The 22,085-nt window shown below is 43.9% G+C and overlaps 2 protein-coding genes across 3 annotated transcripts; both read left to right on the forward strand.

Moving 5' to 3' along the window:
• The first annotated feature begins 1,112 nt into the window (after positions 1-1,112).
• LOC139376692 (josephin-1-like) lies at positions 1,113-14,876 on the forward strand. Of its 2 annotated transcripts, XM_071119554.1 has the most exons (6): positions 1,126-1,265; positions 1,611-1,631; positions 1,730-2,600; positions 2,965-3,093; positions 9,068-9,262; positions 13,123-14,876. In XM_071119554.1, the coding sequence occupies exons 3-6, from the start codon at positions 2,305-2,307 to the stop codon at positions 13,223-13,225; spliced, it is 723 nt and encodes a 240-aa protein (XP_070975655.1). In that variant the 5' UTR covers positions 1,126-1,265; positions 1,611-1,631; positions 1,730-2,304; the 3' UTR covers positions 13,226-14,876. The 2 variants fall into 2 exon arrangements, with proteins under 2 accessions (XP_070975654.1, XP_070975655.1); XM_071119553.1 differs by lacking the exon at positions 1,611-1,631 and having other exon boundaries at positions 1,113-1,265.
• Positions 14,877-15,063: 187 nt separating this feature from the next.
• Positions 15,064-22,020, forward strand: LOC139376693 (chromobox protein homolog 7-like). Its single transcript, XM_071119555.1, has 6 exons — positions 15,064-15,480; positions 16,540-16,583; positions 16,696-16,761; positions 16,919-16,985; positions 18,073-18,418; positions 19,221-22,020. The coding sequence occupies exons 1-6, from the start codon at positions 15,412-15,414 to the stop codon at positions 19,418-19,420; spliced, it is 792 nt and encodes a 263-aa protein (XP_070975656.1). The 5' UTR covers positions 15,064-15,411; the 3' UTR covers positions 19,421-22,020.
• Positions 22,021-22,085: the final 65 nt, after the last annotated feature.

Raw genomic sequence — 22,085 nt, forward strand, 5'->3', positions numbered from 1 at the left:
CGGTATCTCTGTGCATTCAAATTGCCATTTATAAAATGCTATTGTGTTCATTGTCTATAGTTTATGCCTGTCCATACCATAACCCCACCAACACCATGTGTCACTCTGTTCACAACGTTAACATCAGCAACCCACTCGCTCGTATGATGCCATACACGTGGTCTGCAGTTGTGAGGCCGTTTGGACGTACTGCCAAATTCTCCATAACAACGGAGGTGGCTTACGTTAATTTAATGTTAATTTCTCTATCTGGCAACAGCTCTGGTGTACATTCCTGCAGTCAGCATGCCGATTGCACACTCCCTCAAAAGTTGAGACATCTGTGGTGTGTGACAACTGCACATTTTAGAGTGGTCTTTTATTGTCCCCAGCACCAGGTGCACCTGTGTAATGTTAATGCTGTTTAATCAGCTTCTTTATATGCCACACCTGTCAGGTGGATGGATTATCTCTGCAAATGAGAAATGCTCACTAATGGGATGTAAACCAAACATTTTAGGGAAATACTCTTTGTGAATATTGAACATTTCTGTTATCTTTTATTTCAGCTCATGAAACTTGAGACCAACACTTTACATGTTGCTTTTATATTTTTGTTCAGTGTAAAAGGTTTAGCTTCACTGTCCAAATAAATACGTAAGGGAGTGTAGTGTATGTGCAATTTTGTCACTTTTGGATTCTAGGTTTGTTATCTTGTTTGGGGAATTGATCCGCATGAGTTCCTTGTCTCTGCATGGATTATTGTTTAGTATGTAAGACTTGGCCTGGGCTTGTTGGGTAACAGCTTGTTATGTAAAAACAATGTCAATATCTTGTGTCCTCTTTTTCCATGGTTTCATCATTTATTTGAAGCTTTAAAAAAAATGCCTCAAAATAAATGCAGTGACTGTATTTTCTGGTAGTGTAACTCTAAATCAAAAGAGTACTTCCATTAATTGTGTCCGTTTTTAGGTTTGGAGAGATCGGATGTTTTTTTCAAAAGATTCATTGTGAAACATTTTTGGTCACGCCCTTTTTTATATGAAAATAAACTGAAATCTCGGGTTTCGAAGTCTCACGGGAGGGACTACATTACGCAGATAGGTCTGACGCAGGCTATGACAAGCGAATGACGCTTTGCGCATGCTCATGGAGATCTACGGAGCTAGATGGGGGGGTAAAAGTGCAAAAGACAAAGGACTAAACAACCCAGGAAAAGAGGCTAAACGATTAATTTCACCAGGATTATGACATGCCTACTACAGTAGTATCGCATAAAGAGAAAGGTATGTGGCAACAGAAACATCTACGAAATATGAAAGGTTTCACATGCATGTTTACGCTATCAAGAGTGGCGTGTACAGCTAGCTGCTCATAGTATAATCTAGTCGTTGCACTGGATTTTAGCTAGAGCGATTCATTTATCATGTAGATTTTAAACATATTTCGTTCATCCGTAAATATCACTTGTGTCACATAATAGTGAAGAATGCCTAGACTCTTGCGCCTGTTGTCAAGCTATATCAGTTTAGTGTGATGTTGCCTATTCCACAAGCCTGCTTCTCTTATTGAGTCAGCTTCTAGTATAAATGTTTACCCTCTTGTTCCTTCCTTCTGACCACTGCTGACAGAACGCTTTAGAAAAACACCTGGTAATTCCTATCTTTTTCTTTCAGCATGACAAACACTTGATTTGGGTGGTGACAACTTTATTTAACATGCATTTCTGCCTCTCGTCTTCCTACCTCAGTTGTATTCCTAAGGAGTCCTGTCTGTCTACACATCACTGAGCCTCATGTATCAAGTCCCTCATCTTTTCCACTGGAACTGACTCCTCATGGTGGAACCGTGGTACTCTTTGGGTTCTCTAGAAATGGAAAGAACTAGTAAACTTTAGTCTGACAGTTGAGGTGCAAAAAAAAAAAAAAGTCACGAGGACAGACGTCAGAATGGAGGAAGTTGAAAAAAGAGATGCATGCTCTTGCTTCTCTGCCTAGTATTTGTTTAGCTATAGATGTGACCTTGGGGGTTCGTAATCTTTTTACTCTGACGTAGCTGCATAAATGTTCACACCCTCCTTTTTGCTCTCATAATTAAATCTGGACCTTACTCCACACTTGGAACATTTTTGTTTTCCAGCAGTTTTTTTACATTTTCTACCAGTCAGCACTTTTGAAACAGCAGGCTAGCTGAAGTGGCCTGGCCCACCTCAGTGTCACCCAGTAACCCACCTCCCCCTTCCCTTGCCACATGCACGCCCCTCCAGCAGCTGAGCGGTTGCCATGGCGATGGTAGTTGTGTCAGCGTAGCGACAGGGTGACAGTGATGGGGAGTACTCCATTTTCTGGTAAGGGGAGGGGGGGAGGAGGGCTGCAGGACCTGGGCTGTATGCCATGGAAGCTAAGCAAACAGAAAGGGATGGTGGGGGGTGAGGTGGGGGGAGGGGGGGAGGAGAGGTCGGACCTGAGAGAGCATGATATCTCGACCCCTCCGGCCCCGCCTCCAACCCCCATCTACCACGAGAAGCAACGGCGGGAGCTGTGTGCTCTGCATGCGCTCAATAACGTCTTCCAGGACGGGGCGGCTTTCAGCAGGGATACACTCCAGGACATCTACCAGAGGTGAGCGGTTAAGGTTGTGTCTTCTAGGGCAGTGTTTCCCAACTCGTCCTTGAGTACCCCCCAACTAAACACATTTTTGTTGTAACCCCAGACAAACTCACCTGAATCAACTCATTGAGGGTGTTGTGATTTGTTGACGAATTGAATCAGGTGTGCTTGTCCGGGGCTGCAACATAAATGTGTGCTTCTGGGGGTACTCGAGGACTGGAGTTAGGAAACACTGCTCTAGGGGAGGGATTTATCTTCCCCATTCTCTCTCACTCATATTCCTCTTTCTTTCTCCCCCCTCTGCATCTCTCTCCCTTTTTTACACTCTTTCTTTCTCGTTTATTTTGTCCTCACTATCTCGTCCCTCTCTCCACAGACTCTCTCCCGGCACTCTGGTAACCCCCCACAAGAAGAGCGTGCTGGGAAATGGGAACTATGATGTGAATGTCATTATGGCCGCCCTGCAGACCCGAGGGTTCGAGGCTGTCTGGTGGGATAAAAGAAGGTACACCTCTGTTCTTATTAAAGCTATATGGTCTACCCTATCTAGTTATTTAACATTTTTGTTTATTTTTTATTTACCAGTCTCCCTCTTTGGAGGTCTAAAGTAACTTACATTTTTGTTTTTGTTTAGACAACTTTTTTGTAACATACATTTGACAAATATTTTAAATACATTTTAGAATCTTTCTAATAGCTTAGTATTCACATATTGTAAGTTAAAGATGAATATTCAAGTTTCAACGTCCAACAAAATGCTTAGTTGCAGGGTCCTTCTGGACAATGCAACAACAATAAGAAATAATAAAAGATAAGAAGATGAACATAAAGTAAATGGTTCAGTAGAATATAAACTTTTTAGCGTAAGTATAACATCTATCAAACATCAAAGGCACAATTTTATAGTGCGGTATTTGCACATATCAGAGAAGGGGGGGGGGATAAGGGGTCAAATGTTTAACTTGTGCAGTAATAGTAAATAAGAGTCTGGTAGCAGCAATTGTGGGGAGTGAGTGCATGTGTGCCAAGGTGCGGAGAGTCGGTGCAGGTGTCCAGTTCAAGTGTTCAGCAGTCTGATGGCTTGTAGATGCCCTGTTCGTATCAGACTTCATGCTCAGATACCGTCGGCCCGTCGGTAAGGGAGCTGAACTGTGGTCAATGAACAGCGTTCTCTTTTTTTATAAAACTATTTTTTTGCCCTTTTTTCTCCCCAATTTCGTGGTATCCAATTGGTAGTAGTTACAGCCTTGTCTCATCACTGCAACTCCCGTACGGACTCGGGAGAGGCGAAGGTTGAGAGCCATGTGTCTTCCGAAACACAACCCAACTAAGCCGCACTGCTTTTTGACACAATGCACATCCAACCCGGAAGCCAGCCGCACCAATGTGTCGGAAGAAACACCATACATCTGGCGACCTGGTCAGCGTGCACTGCGCCCGGCCCGCCACAGGAGTTGCTAGTGCGCGATGAGACAAGTACAAGCTGGCCAAACCCTCCCTAACCCGGACGACGCTGGGCCAATTGTGCGTCGCCCCATGGACCTCACGGACGCGGCCGGCTGCGACAGAGCCTGGGCTCAAACCCAGAATCTCTGGTGGCACAGCTAGCACTGCGATGCAGTGCCTTAGACCACTGCGCCACCCGGGAGGCAATGAACAGCATTCTCACATAGGTGTTCCTCTTGTCCAGATGTGTTGGAGTCGAGTGAATAGCGATGGAAATGGCATCTTGAGTGGATCTGTTGGAGCGGTAAGCAAATTAGAGTGGGTCCAGTGTGTCTGACATGCTGGCCTTGATGTGGGCCGTGACCAGCCTCTCGAAGCACTTCATGATAATGGGTGAGGGTGACGCGGCGGTAGTCATTTGGGCACCTTGGTTTTCTTGGGCACTGGGACGATGGTTGTCTCCTTGAGGCATGTGGGGACTACAGCTTGGGAAATGGACAGGTTGAAGATGTCCGAGAAGACGCCCGCCAGCTGGTCAGCGCACACTCTGAGGATGCGGCCAGGGAAGCCATCTGGGCAGGCGGCTTTGTGAGTATTCACTCTTTTGAGAGTTTCCTCACGTTAGCCTCGGAGCATGGAAGCACCTGGTGGTCGTCTGGAGCAACGAGAGCCTTCCTAGATTTCTCGGTATTGTCTGCCTTGCAGCGCGCACACAATATCTTCAGCTGGGAGGGAGGCTTCAGTGGTCACCACACAGCTGGATTTTCCTTTGTAGTGTGTGATAGCCTGAAGTCCTTATCACAAGGCGTCGCGAGTCTGAATTGTCAAACATCGATTCAAGTTTGAGTTTGTAATGTCTCTTCGCGTCCCTAATGGATTTGTGGCGCTTGTACCCACTTGCTTGTATGTGTTGCGCGTCATTGATTATTCTGGGTTTGTTCTGCTGAGATTGAATGCAGTACGGGCTCTCAGAATGGTATGGATTTCTCCTTCATCCAGGGTTTTTGGTTGGGATATGTCCGGATTGTTATTGTTATTGTTATTATTTCCCAATGAAGCCTGTGAATGACAATCTATATTCCTCAATGTTGATGGATGAATCCTGAGTGGATGAATCTTGAACAAATTCCAATCAGTATCCTCAAAACATCATTGAGTCTTCCTCTCTCCAGCACCTCACTATTGTGTTGGTGGCCTCCTCTTGAGTTGCTGCTTGTATGGGGGAGTAGAAACAGAGACATGAAGTGGGGGCGGGGGAGTGCTTTGTACACTCATGATGCAGTACTTTGTTTCCTCTTTGTAGGATACATGTTGGTGATACTTTTGAATAATTTGTTTTAAACTTGCTTGGTCAAAATCTCCCGCGACATTAAATACTGCTTCCAGGTGAGCGAATTCTTGCTAGCTAATGTTCTTGTGCAGTTCACTGAGTGCCGCCTTGATGTTTGCTTGTAGAAGTATGTACACAGCTGGGATAATAAAACACGTGAATTCCCTCTACATATAGGGGTGTTATTTTACCATCAGAAACTCCAGGTGGGGTGAGCAGGAGCTCAAGATGTTTTCAACTTTGTTACACCAGGAATTGTTGATGAGGATAGCATACACCGCCTGGTTGAATAGCAGAGTCGGGTGAACTGTCCGTAAGCCATGTCTCTGTAAAAGCAAAGACGCAGGATTCCCTGATTTTCCTCTTGCTGTAGTCAACAATATAATAAGACTATTGTACACTGCTCAAAAAAATAAAGGGAACACTAAAATAATACATCCTAGATCTGAATGAATGAAATATTCTTATTAAATACTTTTTTCTTTACATAGTTGAATGTGCTGACAACAAAATCACACAAATTGTCAATGGAAATCAAATGTATCAACCCATGGAGGTCTGGATTTGGAGTCCCACTCAAAATTAAAGTGGAAAACCACACTACAGGCTGATCCAAGTTTGATGTAATGTCCTTAAAACAAGTCAAAATGAGGCTCAGTAGTGTGTGTGGTGCCTCCACGTGCCTGTATGACCTCCCTACAATGCCTGGGCATGCTCCTGATGAGGTGGCGGATGGTCTCCTGAGGGATCTCCTCCCAGACCTGGACTAAAGCATCCGCCAACTCCTGGAAAGTCTGTGGTGCAACGTGGCGTTGGTGGATGGAGCGAGACATGATGTCCCAGATGTGCTCAATTGGATTCAGGTCTGGGGAACGGACGGGCCAGTCTATAGCATCAATGCCTTCCTCTTTCAGGAACTGCTGACACACTCCAGCCACATGAGGTCTAGCATTGTCTTGCATTAGGAGGAACCCAGGGCCAACCGCACCAGCATATGGTCTCACAAGGGGTCTGAGGATCTCATCTCTGTCCCTAATGGCCGTCAGGCTATCTCTGGCGAGCACATGGAGGGCTGTGCTGCCCCCCAAAGAAATGCCACCCCACACCATGACTGACCCACCGCCAAACCGGTCATGCTGGAGGATGTTGCAGGCAGCAGAACGTTCTCCACGGCGTCTCCAGACTCTGTCATGTCTGTCACATGTGCTCAGTGTGAATCTGTTTCATCTGTGAAGAGCACAGGGCGCCAGTGGCGAATTTGCCAATCTTGGTGTTCTCTGGCAAATGCCAAACGTCCTGCACGGTGTTGGGCTGTAAGCACAAGCCCCACCTGTGGACGTCGGGCCCTCATACCACCCTCATGGGGTCTGTTTCTGACCGTTTGAGCAGACACATGCACATTTGTGGCCTGCTGGAGGTCATTTTGCAGATCTCTGGCAGTGCTCCTCCTGCTCCTCCTTGCACAAAGGCGGAGGTAACGGTCCTGCTGCTGGGTTGTTGCCCTCCTACGGCCTCCTCCACGTCTCCTGATGTACTGGCCTGTCTCCTGGTAGCGCCTCCATGCTCTGAACACTACGCTGACAGACACAGCAAACCTTCTTGCCACAGCTCGCATTGATGTTCCATCCTGGATAAGCTGCACTACCTGAGCCACTTGTGTGGTTTGTAGACTCCATCTCATGCTACCACTAGAGTGAAAGCACCGCCAGCATTCAAAAGTGACCAAAACATCAGCCAGGAAGCATAGGAACTGAGAAGTGGTCTGTGGTCACCACCTGCAGAACCACTCCTTAATTGGGGGTGTCTTGCTAATTGCCTATAATTTCCACCTGTTGTCTATTACATTTGCACAACAGCATGTGAAATTTATTGTCAATCAGTGTTGCTTCCTAAGTGGACAGTTTGATTTCACAGAAGTGTGATTGACTTGGAGTTACATTGTGTTGTTTAAGTGTTCCCTTTATTTTTTTGAGCAGTGTATTATCAGCAAATCTTCAATTGAAGCCTTTCTCGGAGTACATTTTTCCATTGATTGGACATGAGAAAATAAACTTTGAACTCAGAGCAAGGCTTCAATTGCAGATTTGCTGATAATATGATAGTCTTATTATATTGTTGACTATAGATTTCCATATCTCCCAACAATGCTATTTGTAGGGTTAATAACAGAATACATGAGTAATTCTCTCTTCGCAGCAAATCTTCAGAGATGGTTGTATGCCCCTTATATATATATAACATTCTGTTGGTGGTAATTTTAAATTGAAAAATGCAAAGAGTTTTCATGCATTTTTATCCAAAGTAATACATTTGGCCCATGCAGGAAAATCAAAATCCACAACACTGGTGTTGCAAACACCATTCAACCCACTGAGCCATTGGAACCACAGTGCAATGCTTGTTCATACTCTCCATCTTGTTTACTGCTCTCCGGTTTGGTGCATGTGCTGTTGTCAGCAACTATTTCAGTCAGCTCAGCCCTGCTCAATTTAGGTAACTTCAATCACTGGCTGTACACCAGCAATAGAAGAAAGATGAAGGCTTATTTCCATATCCTCTTCTTTGTGAATCCCTGTAGAGCACAAGGTAGTAAAACAAGGAATAGGCTACTCATGATTACCCAAACAGATTCTGAAAATCAAAACAAGTTGAGCTATTTTTTTACATTCAGCATCACTCTGTCACGGGAAATATTTGTTTTCTTTCTAACAATGATATCTACATATATTTCAGGATGTTGTGTATCCATGGAAGTAAACAGAATTCTTAACATTTTTGAAAACACAGCTTGTCAGAAAATAAGGGGTCTCTTGGCACAACTTACACCAGGAATGGGGTAGGTTGAGCATAGGGACAGGGTAAGGCGGCTCAACTTCGTTTTGAGGCTACTAGCCAATGAAACTGAGACTTGATACGTTTAGCAAGCTCAGACTCCATATCATAAAATAAGTTACCGAAATCTTCAGTAATTTTGCCATAAATGTTCTGTTAATTACCAATCTATCGTAACTTTGGTAATTTCCTTCAGTGTCATTCTATTTTTTCATTCCTTGCTGCTGCTCGAATCTTCCCTCGTCTCACTTCCATGGCTGCTCTCTCAAGAACCTCAAGGGGGGGCTAGACCCCTGCTTGTTTTATGTTTTGTATACACAAGGCATGATGTATACACTCAGGGTATGAGTTCATGCACATATACCATGCATAAAACTGACAATGTAATGATCATTTGTATGGGGTATGGTGGCCATAGACTAAATTTACACCTAGTCAAACATTTTTACTATATTAGCCCACACAGCTACAAGGATGCACTTTCATGCCAGGTTTAGGACCTCATATCGTAGCTTATAGAGACCCTAATGTGTAAAATGATCTACTTTGATTTATACTTTGGTTTATATACAAACATCATGAAACCTATAACACATGTATTTGACTTTGTTAAAATCCTGTTTTTTGGGGGACCTAACTTTTTGGGACCTTTTCTCTCTTTTTCTCTCTTCCTAAATATTTGGTCACATGATTCATTTTGTGTATGGTTTTGTAGAAACAAGGGGTGGATCAACTAACCCCTTGGCTCAACTTACCCCACTCTGACCTACAGACATCATCATGGATTTTACAACATTCAAGTAGCTACTGAAAATCCACTCCTGCAAGACCAATGGACTGCGTGATTGACTTGTGTATTGTATTCCTGCAGGGATGTGGGCAGTATAGCTCTGTCCAACGTAACAGGCTTCATCCTGAACGTCCCGTCCAATCTGCGATGGGGTCCACTGCGCCTGCCACTCAAACGGCAGCACTGGATAGGGGTGCGGGAGGTGGACGGAGTCTATTACAACCTCGACTCCAAACTACGCAGCCCACACACCATCGGAAACCCTGATGAGCTCAGGTACAGCGTGTGTGGGTGTGTCATCCCAATTATGTTGTCCTGACCATTGGATTAAGCCCATCATAATTTGCATTGCTCATTTTACATAGTGCATTCAAACCCCTTCCCTTTTCCCACATTTTGTTACATTACAGCCTCATTCTAAAATATGTGTATATATGTGTATCACTCTACACACAATACCCCATCATGACAAAGAGAAAACAGGTTTAGAAATGTATGAAAATGGTAAAACTGATACCTAATTTGAATAAGTATTCAGACCCTTTGCTATGAGCTCAGGTGCATCCTGTTAACATTGATCATCCTTGATGTTTCTACAACTTGATTGGAGTCCACCTGTGGTAAATTCAATTGATTGGACATGATTTGGAAAGCCACACACCTGTCTATATAAGGTCCCACAGTTGACGGTGCATGTCAGAGAAAAAAAAACAAGCCATAAGATTGACGGAATTGTCTGTAGAGGTCCGAGACAAGATTGTGTTGAGGCACAGATCTGGAGAAGAGTTCCAAAAAAACTTAGGTTGGAGTCATTAAAATTAGTTTCAACCACTCCAAACATTTCTTGTTAAACTATAGTTTTGGCAAGTCGGTTAGAACATCTACTTTGCATGACACAAGTAATTTTTCCAACAATTTTTTACAGGCAGATTGTTTCACTTATAATTCACCATATCACAATTCCAGTGGGTCAGAAGTTTACATACACTAAGTGCCTTTAAACAGTTTGGAAAATTCCAGAACATGTCATGTCTTTAGAAGCTTCTGATAGTATAATTGACATCATTTGAGTCAATTGGATGTGTACCTGTGGATGTATTTCAAAGCCTACCTTCAAACTCAGTGCCTCTTTGCTTGACATCATGGGAAAATCAAAAGAAATCCGCCAAGACCTCTAGAAAAAAAAATGATGGTCCTCCCCAAGTCTGGTTCATCCTTGGGAGCAATTGCCAAACGCCTGAAGGTACCACGTTGATCTGTACAAACAATAGTACGCAAGTATAAACACCATGGGACCACACAGTCGTCATTCCGCTCAGGAAGGAGACGCATTCTGTCTCCTAGAGATGAAAGTACTTTGGTGCAAAAAGTGCAAATCAATCCCAGAACAACAGCAAAGGACCTTGTGAAGATGCTGGATGACACGGGTACAAAAGTATCTATATTCACAGTAAAACGAGTCCTATATCGACATAACCTGAAAGGCCGCTCAACAAAGAAGAAGCCACTGCTCCAAAACCAACATAAAAAAGCCAGACTATGGTTTCAAACTGCACATGGGGACAAAGATTGTACTTTTTGGAGAAATGTCCTCTGGTCTGATGAAACAAAAATAGAGCTGGTGGGCCATAATGACCATCGTTATGTTTGGAGAAAAGGGGGAGCCTTGCAAGCTGAAGAACACCATCCCAACCGTGAAGCACGGGGGAAGCAGCATCATGTTGTGGGGGTGCTTTGCTGTAGGAGCGACTGGTGCACTAAACAAAATAGATGGCATCATGAGGAAAGAAAATGATGTAGATATATTGAAGCAACATCTCAAGACATCAGTCAGGAAGTTAAAGCTTGGTCGCAAATGGGTCTTCCAAATGGACAATGACCCCAAGCATACTTCCAAAGTTGTGGCAAAATGGCTAAGGGACAACAAAGTCAAGGTATTCGAGTGGGCATCACAAAGCCCTGACCTCAATCCTATAGACAATTTGTGGGCAGAACTGAAAAAGTGTGTGCGAGCAAGGAGGCCTACAAACCTGACTCAGTTACACCAGCTCTGTCAGGAGGAATGGACCAAAATTCACACAACTTATTGTGGGAAGCTTGTGAAAGGCTACCCAAAACGTTTGACCCAAGTTAAACAATTTAAAGGCAATGCTACCAAATACTAATTGAGTGTGTGTGAACTTCTGACCCACTGGGAATGGGATGAAATAAAAGCTGGAACCATTCTCGTTACTATTATTCTGACATTTCATATTATTAAAATAAAGTGGTGATCCTAACTGACCTAAGACAGGGAATTTTTACTAGGATTAAATGTCAGGAATTGTGAAAAACTGAGTTTAAATGTATTTGGCTAAGGTGTATGTAACTTCTGACTTCAACTGTGTGTGTGTGTGTGTGTGTGTGTGTGTGTGTGTGTGTGTGTGTGTGTATTTTAAATGCCTCTTTCTCCCCAATTTCGTGATAGTTTACAGTCTTGTCCCTTCGGTGAAGGTCGAGAGCCGAAACACAACCCATCCAAGCCGCACTGCTTCTTGACACACTGCCCGCTTAACCCGGAGGCCAACCGCACCAAGGTGTTGGAGGAAACACCGTACAACTGGCGACCCTGTCAGTGTGCACCGCGCCCGGCCCACCACAGGAGTCACTAGTGTGCTGTTGGACAAGAACAACCCTGCCGGCCAAACCCTCACCTAACTCCGACAAAGCTGGACCTATTGTGCGCCGCCCCATGGGTCTCCCGGTCACGGCCGGCTGTGACAGAGCCTTGACTCAAACCAGGATCTCTAGTGGCACAGTTAGCACTCCGATGCAGTGCCTTAGACCACTGCGCCACTTGGGAGGCCCGGCCTCAATCATTCTTAACTGGAAGAAGTGTGGATCCACCAAGACTTCCTAAAGCTGGCCGCTCGTCCAAACTGAGAAATTGTGGGAGAAACGCCTTGGTTAGGGAGGTGATCAAGAACCCGATGGTCACTCTGACAGAGCTCTAGAGTTCCTCTGTGCATATGGGAGAAACTTCCGGTCGGACAACCATCTCTGCAGCACTCCACCAATCAGGCCTTTATGGTAGAGTGGCCAGACAGAAGCCACTCCTAAGTAAAAGGCACATGACAGCCCGCTTGGAGTCTGCCAAAAGGCAGCTAAAGGACTCTGACCATGAGAACAATGTTCTCTGGTCTGATGAAACCAAGATTAAACTCTTTGGCCTGAATGCTAAGCGTCACGTCTGGAAGAAGCCTGGCACCATCTCTACGATGAAGCATGGTGGCAGCATCATGCTGTGGGAATGTTTTTCTGCGGCAGGGACTGGGAGACTAGTCAGGATCAAGGGAACGATGAACGGAGCAAAATACAGAGAGATCCTTGATGAAACCTGCTCCAGAGCGCCCAGGACCTCAGTCTGGGGCAAAGGTTCACCTTCCAACAGGACAACAACCCTAAGCACACAGCCAAGACAACGCAGGATTGTCTTCGGGACAAGTGTCTGAATGTCCTTGAGTGGCCCAGCCAGAGCCCGGACTTGATCCCGCTCAAACATCTCTGGAGAGACCTGGATGGGCAGTGACGCTCCCGATCCAACCTGACAGAGCTTGAGAGGATCTGCAGAGAAGAATGGTAGAAACTTCAAAATACAGGTGTGCCAGGCTTGTAACGTCATACCCAAGAAGACTCGAGTCTGTAATCGCTGCCAATGGTGCTTCAACAAAGTACTGAATAAAGGGTCTGAATACTTATGGAAATGTAATATTTGTTATTTATTTTTAATAGAGTTGCAAAATAATCTAAACCCTGTTTTTGCTTTGTTATTATGGGATATTGTGTTTATATTGAGGGGAGAAAAACATTTAATCGATTTTAGAATAAGGTTGTAACAAAATAGTCAAGGGGTCTGAATACTTTCCGAATGCACTGTGTATTGTGGAGCATCCAAAGTAACAAGTTATATTCATGTATCCACTAGATGATGCCTCATAGTAATACATGAGAGGTTCATTGAGTCTCATTCCCTTTGCTAAATAATAGATCATTCCACGGCCGCCATCCACAATGGTGATCGATCTTTGTCTAACGCATAATGAATAACAAGCTGATATCTTTATTCTTCTGTTCTTTTAATTCCATCCACACAACAGGAAGTTCCTGCGTCACCAGCTGAGAGGGAAAAACTGTGAGCTCTTATTGGTGGTGTCTGAGGAGGTGGAGGTCCACCAAACATGGAGGTCAGATGGCTGTTGATTGAATGTGCCTGCCAACCTTTTCTCTACCGGATTAGACTTTTCCCAGTTGCTGCTCAGGATAACAGGCGTGGTCCAAGCAGGGTATAGATTGAAAAGCAGGTGGGGTTGTGCTCAGCCAATCACACAGATGCGCACTGGCCGGATGTACTTTTTCTGCTTCCTCACCCATTGCTGGACTCTGGCTGAAAAAGGGAAGTGATGAAGGAAATGGACGCATACAGGGAGGTCACGAAGAATTCACACTACACAACACTTAGATTTATGAACATACTGTTTGGGATTCTGTGTTTATATATTGATTATTTTTCAATGTTTATTTTTTGTTGTATATTACTGTTTCCAAGTATGGGAGGCGTGTGACTGTGTAATCTCTCGCTCTCTCCCTCCCCCCCCTCCTGTTTACCCCTGTACTGTATATTCACTGATGTGTCTTTATGTTTCTCTCTTTTTCTTTGTGTATCTCTATGTGTCCTTCTCTGCTCTACTACGACTGTACATCTCTTCTTTACCTCAGTGTCTTCCTCTGTCACCACTCACAATTCGTTTTTTCCACTCGGCCAACACTAAATCCCCCCCAGTGTATGCAGCTGTTTTATCCTCTCAGTTACTGCTGAGGCCTTCTGTCTGTTAGTAGAAATCCTTGCTAGTTCCTGTCTTCAAACTATAATTCTAAGCTAAGGTTGTGTTAGGCCCAGGTATTGACAAATGGCTGGATACTGTAACAAGGTAGAGCCAGGAGGGTTTCAATGTGATCTGACCAGGAAAATCCACCAACCTGTGTTATCTGCAAGTCACAGCCCAGGGGGAGTTATTTTCTGTTTTGTAGTAAAGAAAAACTCCTGAGCAATTGACCATGGCTAAATAGTTATTTGCAAAAATCCACCTGCCAAATATACAGAATTGTGGAATCAGTAGAAATTGTTATTATACCCAAGGTTTAGAATTGTTCACTGAAAATGCAGTTAGATTTTGATCTATCTGTAGATGCCATGGCTGAAATGTCCAGAATGCTGAGTGATTTGTGAGAAGTGGAGTAAGAGGGGAAAAGGTTGACAGTTGAGCGAATAATAGAAAGAGAAAGTGATCCATGTGTAGAAGGAAAAAGTGAAAGAACGACATGAGTCCAGCCAGACCATGTTAGTTTTGAAATCAGCCATTTGAGGAATTTGTGTTGGTTGATGGGTCTTTATCATCACAACAACATATTGTGTATTATTGAAGACTTGATCAGAGCTTTAATGTGTTTACAGAGGAAGCAGGCATTATTCTCTACCTAAAGAGGGGTTGTTGAATTTTGCTCCTCATTGGCTCAATCCCAACACTTTTCCTATTCATCTGAGCATCCAATCGCTGGTTAAACTGATAATTTAATAATTTGCGACTATCACTAATCATGAGACAAATCAATGAGGTTGTTGGACTGAGGCTTCCCCTAGGGGAATTCAGGTTGGGCAACCAAACTCACAGGTAGAAAATCCCCTCACTACTTTAAACCAGGGTATTTGGGGGGAAAAACTGTGGTGACAGAGGATTTTGTTTTTGCCATGACAATCCCACCCACCTTCTCCCCTCTATTGAAGGGTCCTGGTTGTGTTATTTTCTCTTGTTTTTCACAAAAATAAAATGCTTGTAATGGCACTTTATGTACACTCCTTAGTGAGGATGTGGCTTAATTTCTTGAGTGAAATTGCTGTTGGAATTTGGATGGAGAATCGAGCACATTTATAAGAAATGGGCCAAGGGTTGGCTACTTTATTTTCCTGCTACTGCTTGTGTGTCATCTGCGTGCGCGGACCCATGTTCCAGCGTTAGCTCCAGGCTCGAGCTGACAGCGTTGCTTTGGCGCTGTGGAACGAAGAGCGCGCCTAGGACGAGCTTTTGGAAGCACGGGGACGCGCCAAGCAGTGCAGATGTGTCGCAGATTTGAGAAGTCACTGTACATACGGAAATATCTGGTACAAGGAAGTGGAAGGGAGAAATTCAGCTCCAACTTAAACGAAAACAATGCTCAGTTTGTAGAGGGAGGGTTGGGGAGGAGAAAACAGCAGTTTTTGAAACGCGTCGCGTAGAGACTTGTCTGTATACAGTTACTTTATAGCGGAGAGCTAAACTAACATCACTTATTCTCGTTTGTACTGGATCAATCTATTTCAAAGAGCAGGCAGAACGTTCTGTGCTGGACCAATGGAGCTGTCAGCGATTGGTGAACAAGTGTTTGCTGTGGAATCAATAATCAAGAAAAGAGTTAGAAAGGTAAGGTATTCATATTGGAAATAAAACGCATGTAACATAATTGCATAATGACAAGTACGCAATTGGGAGAATATCCATTATAGGGTAGCCTAGATACAATAAGGAACACAGCCTGCTATATTGAAAAGCACTTACCAGTAGCCTATTTATATCCAGTATCCACTGAATATAAACGTATAAGGGGGCGTGAGTGGGGGGAGTGTATCTCTTTAACATAAAGTGGAGCGTGTTGCCATTGCGTTATAGTATAGTCAGGGTGCCAGCTGTCTATCCTAAGATAATGTGAAACAGAATAATCATATCGGAACCGAAACCTTGCCTTCAGTCCTGTACGTTACCAGAATAATAGCCCGCGGGTTATACAGTTACGCTTGTAGGCTATTGTGGATTTGTGAAGAGCTACGCAGTTTCGCGGAGGAAATTAGAAATACAGGTTTGTGGGTTATTAGGGCGCAAAACGCGGCCCCATTTTGACGCGCTTCCATAGACGTGAATTAATGTATGCTACTAAGTCCTTGTAAGTGTTGGGTCTTTTAATATCGTATTTCGCACTGCATTAAAAGTGAACTCGATACCGTAAGTGCATGAGTCATTGTCGGTGCAGGCGCGCATCAACCGTTATTATAGCCATGCAGTCCCGTTACATAGGGGAAAACGTTGCATGCTGTCTAATATTGTTGTATTTGAATAATCTGGCCTACCCGCACATCATTTTATGTAATATTCTTTGTGTGTGTGGGGGGGGGGGGTTCTTGTGAGGATCCCAATTCTCTCCATTCACCAGTGCGCTCATGTGCGGTAACGTCATGATATCTAGGAGCTGTCAAAGTCGAGAAGCTATATGATAACGTCCTCTGGAATGAGTTCCCGGTATTGACATGATGACATAGTTTAGATGAGAAGACATACATTTCCTGGATTTTCAAAGGTTATTATAGGATACCTATCTCTGTGCTTGGAGGGGAGACTGTAAGCATAGCAACATCACAATCAACATCCTCCCCCACACACTCTCTACTCTCTCCCATACTGGTGCTTGTCTCCAACTTTGTGTCACAGGGAAACGTGGAATATCTGTTGAAGTGGAAGGGATGGCCACCCAAGTGAGTAGTATCACTATGATATCATCATCATCATATCCAGTAATTTAAGACAATGAGTCATGCAGAGTATTATTGGATGGATGAATAACCACGGCGATGTCTATCTGTACAGATACAGTACATGGGAACCAGAGGAGCACATCTTGGACCAGCGTCTGGTGCAGACCTATGATGAGAAGTAAGTCCAAGAGACCCTGCATGCTATAGAGCGCATTACGTAGAGGCCTTACCTAGCTAACAAATATCATAGTACTGATAACTGCACTGTAGTAGTACACAGTACTATCATAGTAAACTATACCTGTTTGTACTGACTGATCTTACCATTCCACCAGAGAGCAGAAGGACAGAGCCCTGGGGTACCGGAAGAGAGGACCCAAAGCTAAAAGGCTTCTACTACAGGTGGGATGGGTGCATGTTATATATAACTTCTCTGTCTGATTAGACTAGGGTTGCAAAGTATATTACTGGAAACTTTAGAAGTTTTAGATTACATCAAATCCTTGAAAGATATCAAACACAAGACATCTAGTGGCCTGTTTGGGAACTTCAGATAGGGTCAGAGATTATTACAAACACCTGTAAAATATATGAATCATTGAATAATATGATTTTTTTATTTATATATATATATTTTTTTTTTTACCCCCTTTTTTCTCCCCAATTTCGTGGTATTTCGTATATCTTGTCTCATTGCTACAACTCCCGTACGGGCTCGGGAGAGACGAAGGCTGAATGTCATGCGTCCTCCAATACACAACCCAACCAGCCGTACTGCTTCTTAACACAGTGCGCATCCAACCCGGAAGCCAGCCGCACCAATGTGTCGGAGACTACACCGTGCCCTTGGCAACCTTGGCTAGCGCGCACTGCGCCCGGCCCGCCACAGGAGTCGCTGGTGCGCGATGAGACAAGGAGATCCCTACCGACCAATCCCTCCCTAACCCGGACGACGCTAGGCCAATTGTGCGTCGCCCCACGGACCTCCCGGTTGCGGCCGGTTACGACAGAGCCTGGGCGCGAACCCAGGGACTCTGATGGCACAGCTGGCGCTGCAGTACAGCGCCCTTAACCACCCGGGAGGCGAATAAGATGATTTTTATCTAAAGAATAGTTGTGAAAAAGGTAAATAGTTGGAAGAGTTGCATAGTTAATTTAAAATAATGCCATTGTTGATAGTTTTTTTCATTAATTGGGCTATTTTCTCTTGAACCATAATGTCTATCTACTAGAAATGAATGGACATTTAAAAATAAAAAAAATCATACTGTATATGAATACATTTTTGTACAGTTATTCTAGTATAAATTACCAAAGTTATGTAGATTGCCATAGATTTTCTGTTAATTACCAAAATTACTGAAGATTCCGTTAACTTTGCAATCCTAGATGAGACAGCGTAATAGGTTGGCATACTAAGTAAAGGAGAAATGATCTTGGAGAAACACAACTGCTGTATAAGACATCTTTATTATTCCCCCCTCTGTAGAATACTATTTACAACATGGATCTCCGGAGCGCCCATAAGGCCCTAGAGAAACCTCCAGCTCGCCTACGTCTTTCCCTGACTCGCTCACTGGAGTCTGAGGCAGAGGACCCAACCTATGGGGCCTGTAGACGGAGCCTGCACCCCCGCCTGGCCCATCGCAAGAACAAACCCAGAAGATCACAGTTCATGTGCCTGGCCTCTCCCCCTGGCCCCCCTAACCCCACAAAGGTCCCCACACATGATGATTGGGGAAGGAGAGAAGAGGAAGATGACATGGAGGAAGAGGAGGAAACTCGAAAGGAGCAGTCGGAGCGAGAGACAGAGATATGCAGTGGCATTCTGAATGGTAAGCGTGTTAGTCAGCCTATTCATCAAATGGGCCTAATTTTAAACCAGGACATTACTGTGTGTGTGTCAACTTGTTAGTCGGCCTATTCACCAAATGGGCCTAATTTTAAACCAGGACATTACTGTGTGTGTGTGTCAACTTGTTAGTCGGTACAGTACAGGAGGCCCCCTGGGCAGACAACCAGGAACATAAGTTCTGCCATCCCATCCAGGGCTGGCAACTGGCACAGCAAACAGACAAGTAGTGGCAAGGGAGAGGGTTGACTTAATGGGGTTTAATGTATGGCGCAGAACAATACATGCCAAACTTCCTGGTACAACACAGATAGTCTATGCATAGCCTACAGGCAATGTACTCAAATCAAATGTTATTGGTCACATACACATGATTAGCAGATGTTATTGCGAGTGTAGCGAAATGCTTGTGCTTCTAGTTCCGGCAGTGCAGCAATATCTAACAAGTAATATCTAACAATTCCACAACAAATACCTTATACACACAAATCTAAGTAAGGAATGGAATAAGAATATATAAATATATGGATGAGCAATGTCAGTGTGGCATAGGCAAAGATGCAATAGATTGCCTGTATATACTGTATTGTAGACTATGCACAGTGCTCTTATCAATCTCGGTCAGTTACTTCAGACTTGATGCAATCATAGCAATCTTACCCTCTTCCTTTCTCTTTCCCTCTCACCCCCTCTCCTCCCCCACCCCACCCCCTTTCTCTCCTCCTCCCTCACCTCCTTTCTCCCTCTCCTCCTCCCTCACCTCCTTTCTCCCTCTCCTCCTTCAGGGCAGGATAGGGCAGAGGACTGGAGTTCTGTGATTGGCTCAGACGAAGTGACCGCGTCAGAGCGGTCTGCTGTTTGGAGCCCAGTGATTGGCCCAGGGGAGGTGACCGTGACTGATGTCACCATAAACTCTCTCACAGTGACTTTCAAAGAAGCCCTGGCAGCCAAAGGCTTCTTCAGAGGCTGGGGCTTAGAGTTCTGAAACACACAGCTGCACAAACAGACAAAACCTGGTCGGGGAACAGAATGAGAGAGATGGAAAGTGTGGCTCTTGAGTTATCTTTACACTCTGTTTGGACTGTGTGACCGCTTGTTCTCCTCATCCCTTTACCCTTCTTCCCTTTCTGGCTGTGTGATTGACCTCTGTCCACACTAACTTCCTATTTCATTCAATAGGCATACTGTAGTGTACAGTATATACTGACTACATTGAGATGGGCATAAACTCCTACGTTGAGCTATACACAGTATACTGTATACCATATCCTTCTATACAAAACAGTTATTTTTCTGGACTGTTATTAGATAAACCTGTGGCTTAGTAGAGTCTTGTGGTGATTTAGAAATCCTCTGCAAGATGGCTTTAACAGCCTGCATGCCTTTCTCCTGTCCGCTCTCTGGGTACATACTGATACTCAAGACATTTTGGTGACCCACTAAAGCCCTGCGCAACACATCCAGTGTAAACTAACCTTAAAAGTGGAACCAAAAACCTATATAAAAAAACAGACTTAGGAACAGTCTGTTCTTTTCTGAATTGCACTGTATTTACGTCATGATGTTGATGTGTCATCTTTGTGGAATCTTCCTTGTCGCCTCCCATTGGTCAGTGCCTGTTTATCCCACTCCCAAGCCTAGACTGATGGGTCTTGTTACCGATGTTCCCTAAAAAAAATGTTCGGCACTGAGCAAATGTCAGGTCTGCTGAGCACAAACTTGAACATTGTGAAAATTCTGTGCAACTTCTGGCGCGCACTGAGGCTGTATCCGCTTTAAGTTACAGTTATAATAGTGGCCAAGTAGGCAACTGTGGCTATTTGATCGTAATGTAGGCTTACCAGAGTTTCCTACCATGAAGGAAAATGCATCCCATAACATTTTAACAAATAGCTGTTCTATCATTCAGCCTACAGTAGCAACCAATGTGTGGTGTTCAATGTTGGCCTACATTCCACTTTTGAAAAAAGCATGTAGGGATTGAAATGAACCTGTTTATCCTTCAGACAAGGAGGTGAATGAAAATGTTGTTGTTTGATGCAAGAAACCGCTTTAGAAAATAACATTCATTATTATTCCCATACCATTATTACAGAGAATAAGGACAATTATGCTACCCTCTGCCTATTGGCTACTTAGCTTATTCAAGCCTTTCTCAATATATAACACTGCCCCCCGAGTGGTACAGCGGTCAAATGCACTGCATCTCAGGGCTTGAGGCGTCACTACAGACACCCTGGTTTGAATCCAGGCTGTATCACAACCGGGGGTGATTGAGAGTCCCATAGAGCGGTGCACAATTGGCCCAGCGTCGTCCGGGTTTGACCGGTGTAGGCCGTCATAAGAATGAGTTCTTAACTGACTTGCCTAGTTAAATAAAGGTAAAAAAATATATATATATATGGTCTAGAAATGCACGCGTTGTAGGAAGCAACCACTCCACCATTGCTGATGAGAAATTAGCTTTAACTAGGCTAATAACTCACTTACTAGCAAAGAACATGAACAAATGTACACACGTGGCTACATGCAGCTCTTGCGCTTGTTTTGAGATCAAAGCATCTACTCCGGAACACTCATGCCGTAAACACAGTCCTTGGCACAGATCCATATGGCAATGGTCTATTTGCATATAGGGATACTGCAGCTCTGATTTGTTATGGCGCACTGGTCTGTGTAGATTAGAGTATGGGCCTGAGTCGTGCCTGTCAATGCAATATAAACCTACTCCAATGCGCGCTGCCTACAATCAACTATTTTACAGTTTTGTTTCGGTATGTTTCGTTGAAAGGGGCTAATATTGCGTTGATTTGATCACAATTCACACAGTAGAAGGAACCGTTGATAGTGTTAACCAAAGGGGAAAACTAGAAAGTTGAGTGAAATTCAATTTCGTGCTTCTCTGTGCAGGCTGATATTTCTTCTGTGCAGCAGTCCCAGTTGAGCACGCAGTTTAGAGTGATAATTGCTCGTGACTCAGTAAAATGATCTCCGTCTGCGACCACAATGCAGCGAGGAATTATGGAAGTGCCTGATGTTATTGTTTCTGTAGAGCTTTTACGGCTTGTACAAGCACGCACCCACCTTCACAACGCAACACTAGCAGCCCCGTTTTTGGATGTTTATTCATCTTATCCTTTGGGCTTGAAGTGAGAATGCTTCTTACACCTTAATTCCAGGGAGAGGAGAGACAGACAGAAGGGTATTGTGTATTACTAGTCGTTATTTTTATATATCAATCTGACAATGAATTAAATGTATTTATTCTTTAAAGGAGAAACCTTGTGCATTAGTAAATACAGAGGAACTGAAATGTTTTTATACTCTGTAGTTCTGATGACTAAACTATGTGCTGACGCTGTAGCCATGACAAGGCTCTTATTTTATATTATTGCCAAATGTGGTTTGTTGCTTCTTCTGCTGCTTAAATATTCACTGCTGAGCAAGGAACTGTTGCACTTTATTATGGCTCGTCTAATCAGAAAAGTGATGTAATAAATCTACAAAAACCATCACCTATATTCTCCGTCAATGTCTGAGATTATTCGTATTGTACTCAAAATAAATGTCTCTTTTAATTGTTAATGTGTGATTGATTTTGTATTATACTGAATAAATGTATAAACCATTTCAAAAATTTAGCCGAGTTA

This window comes from Oncorhynchus clarkii, chromosome 20, assembly GCF_045791955.1.
Source record: "Oncorhynchus clarkii lewisi isolate Uvic-CL-2024 chromosome 20, UVic_Ocla_1.0, whole genome shotgun sequence".
In the NCBI taxonomy this organism is placed as follows: domain Eukaryota; kingdom Metazoa; phylum Chordata; class Actinopteri; order Salmoniformes; family Salmonidae; genus Oncorhynchus; species Oncorhynchus clarkii.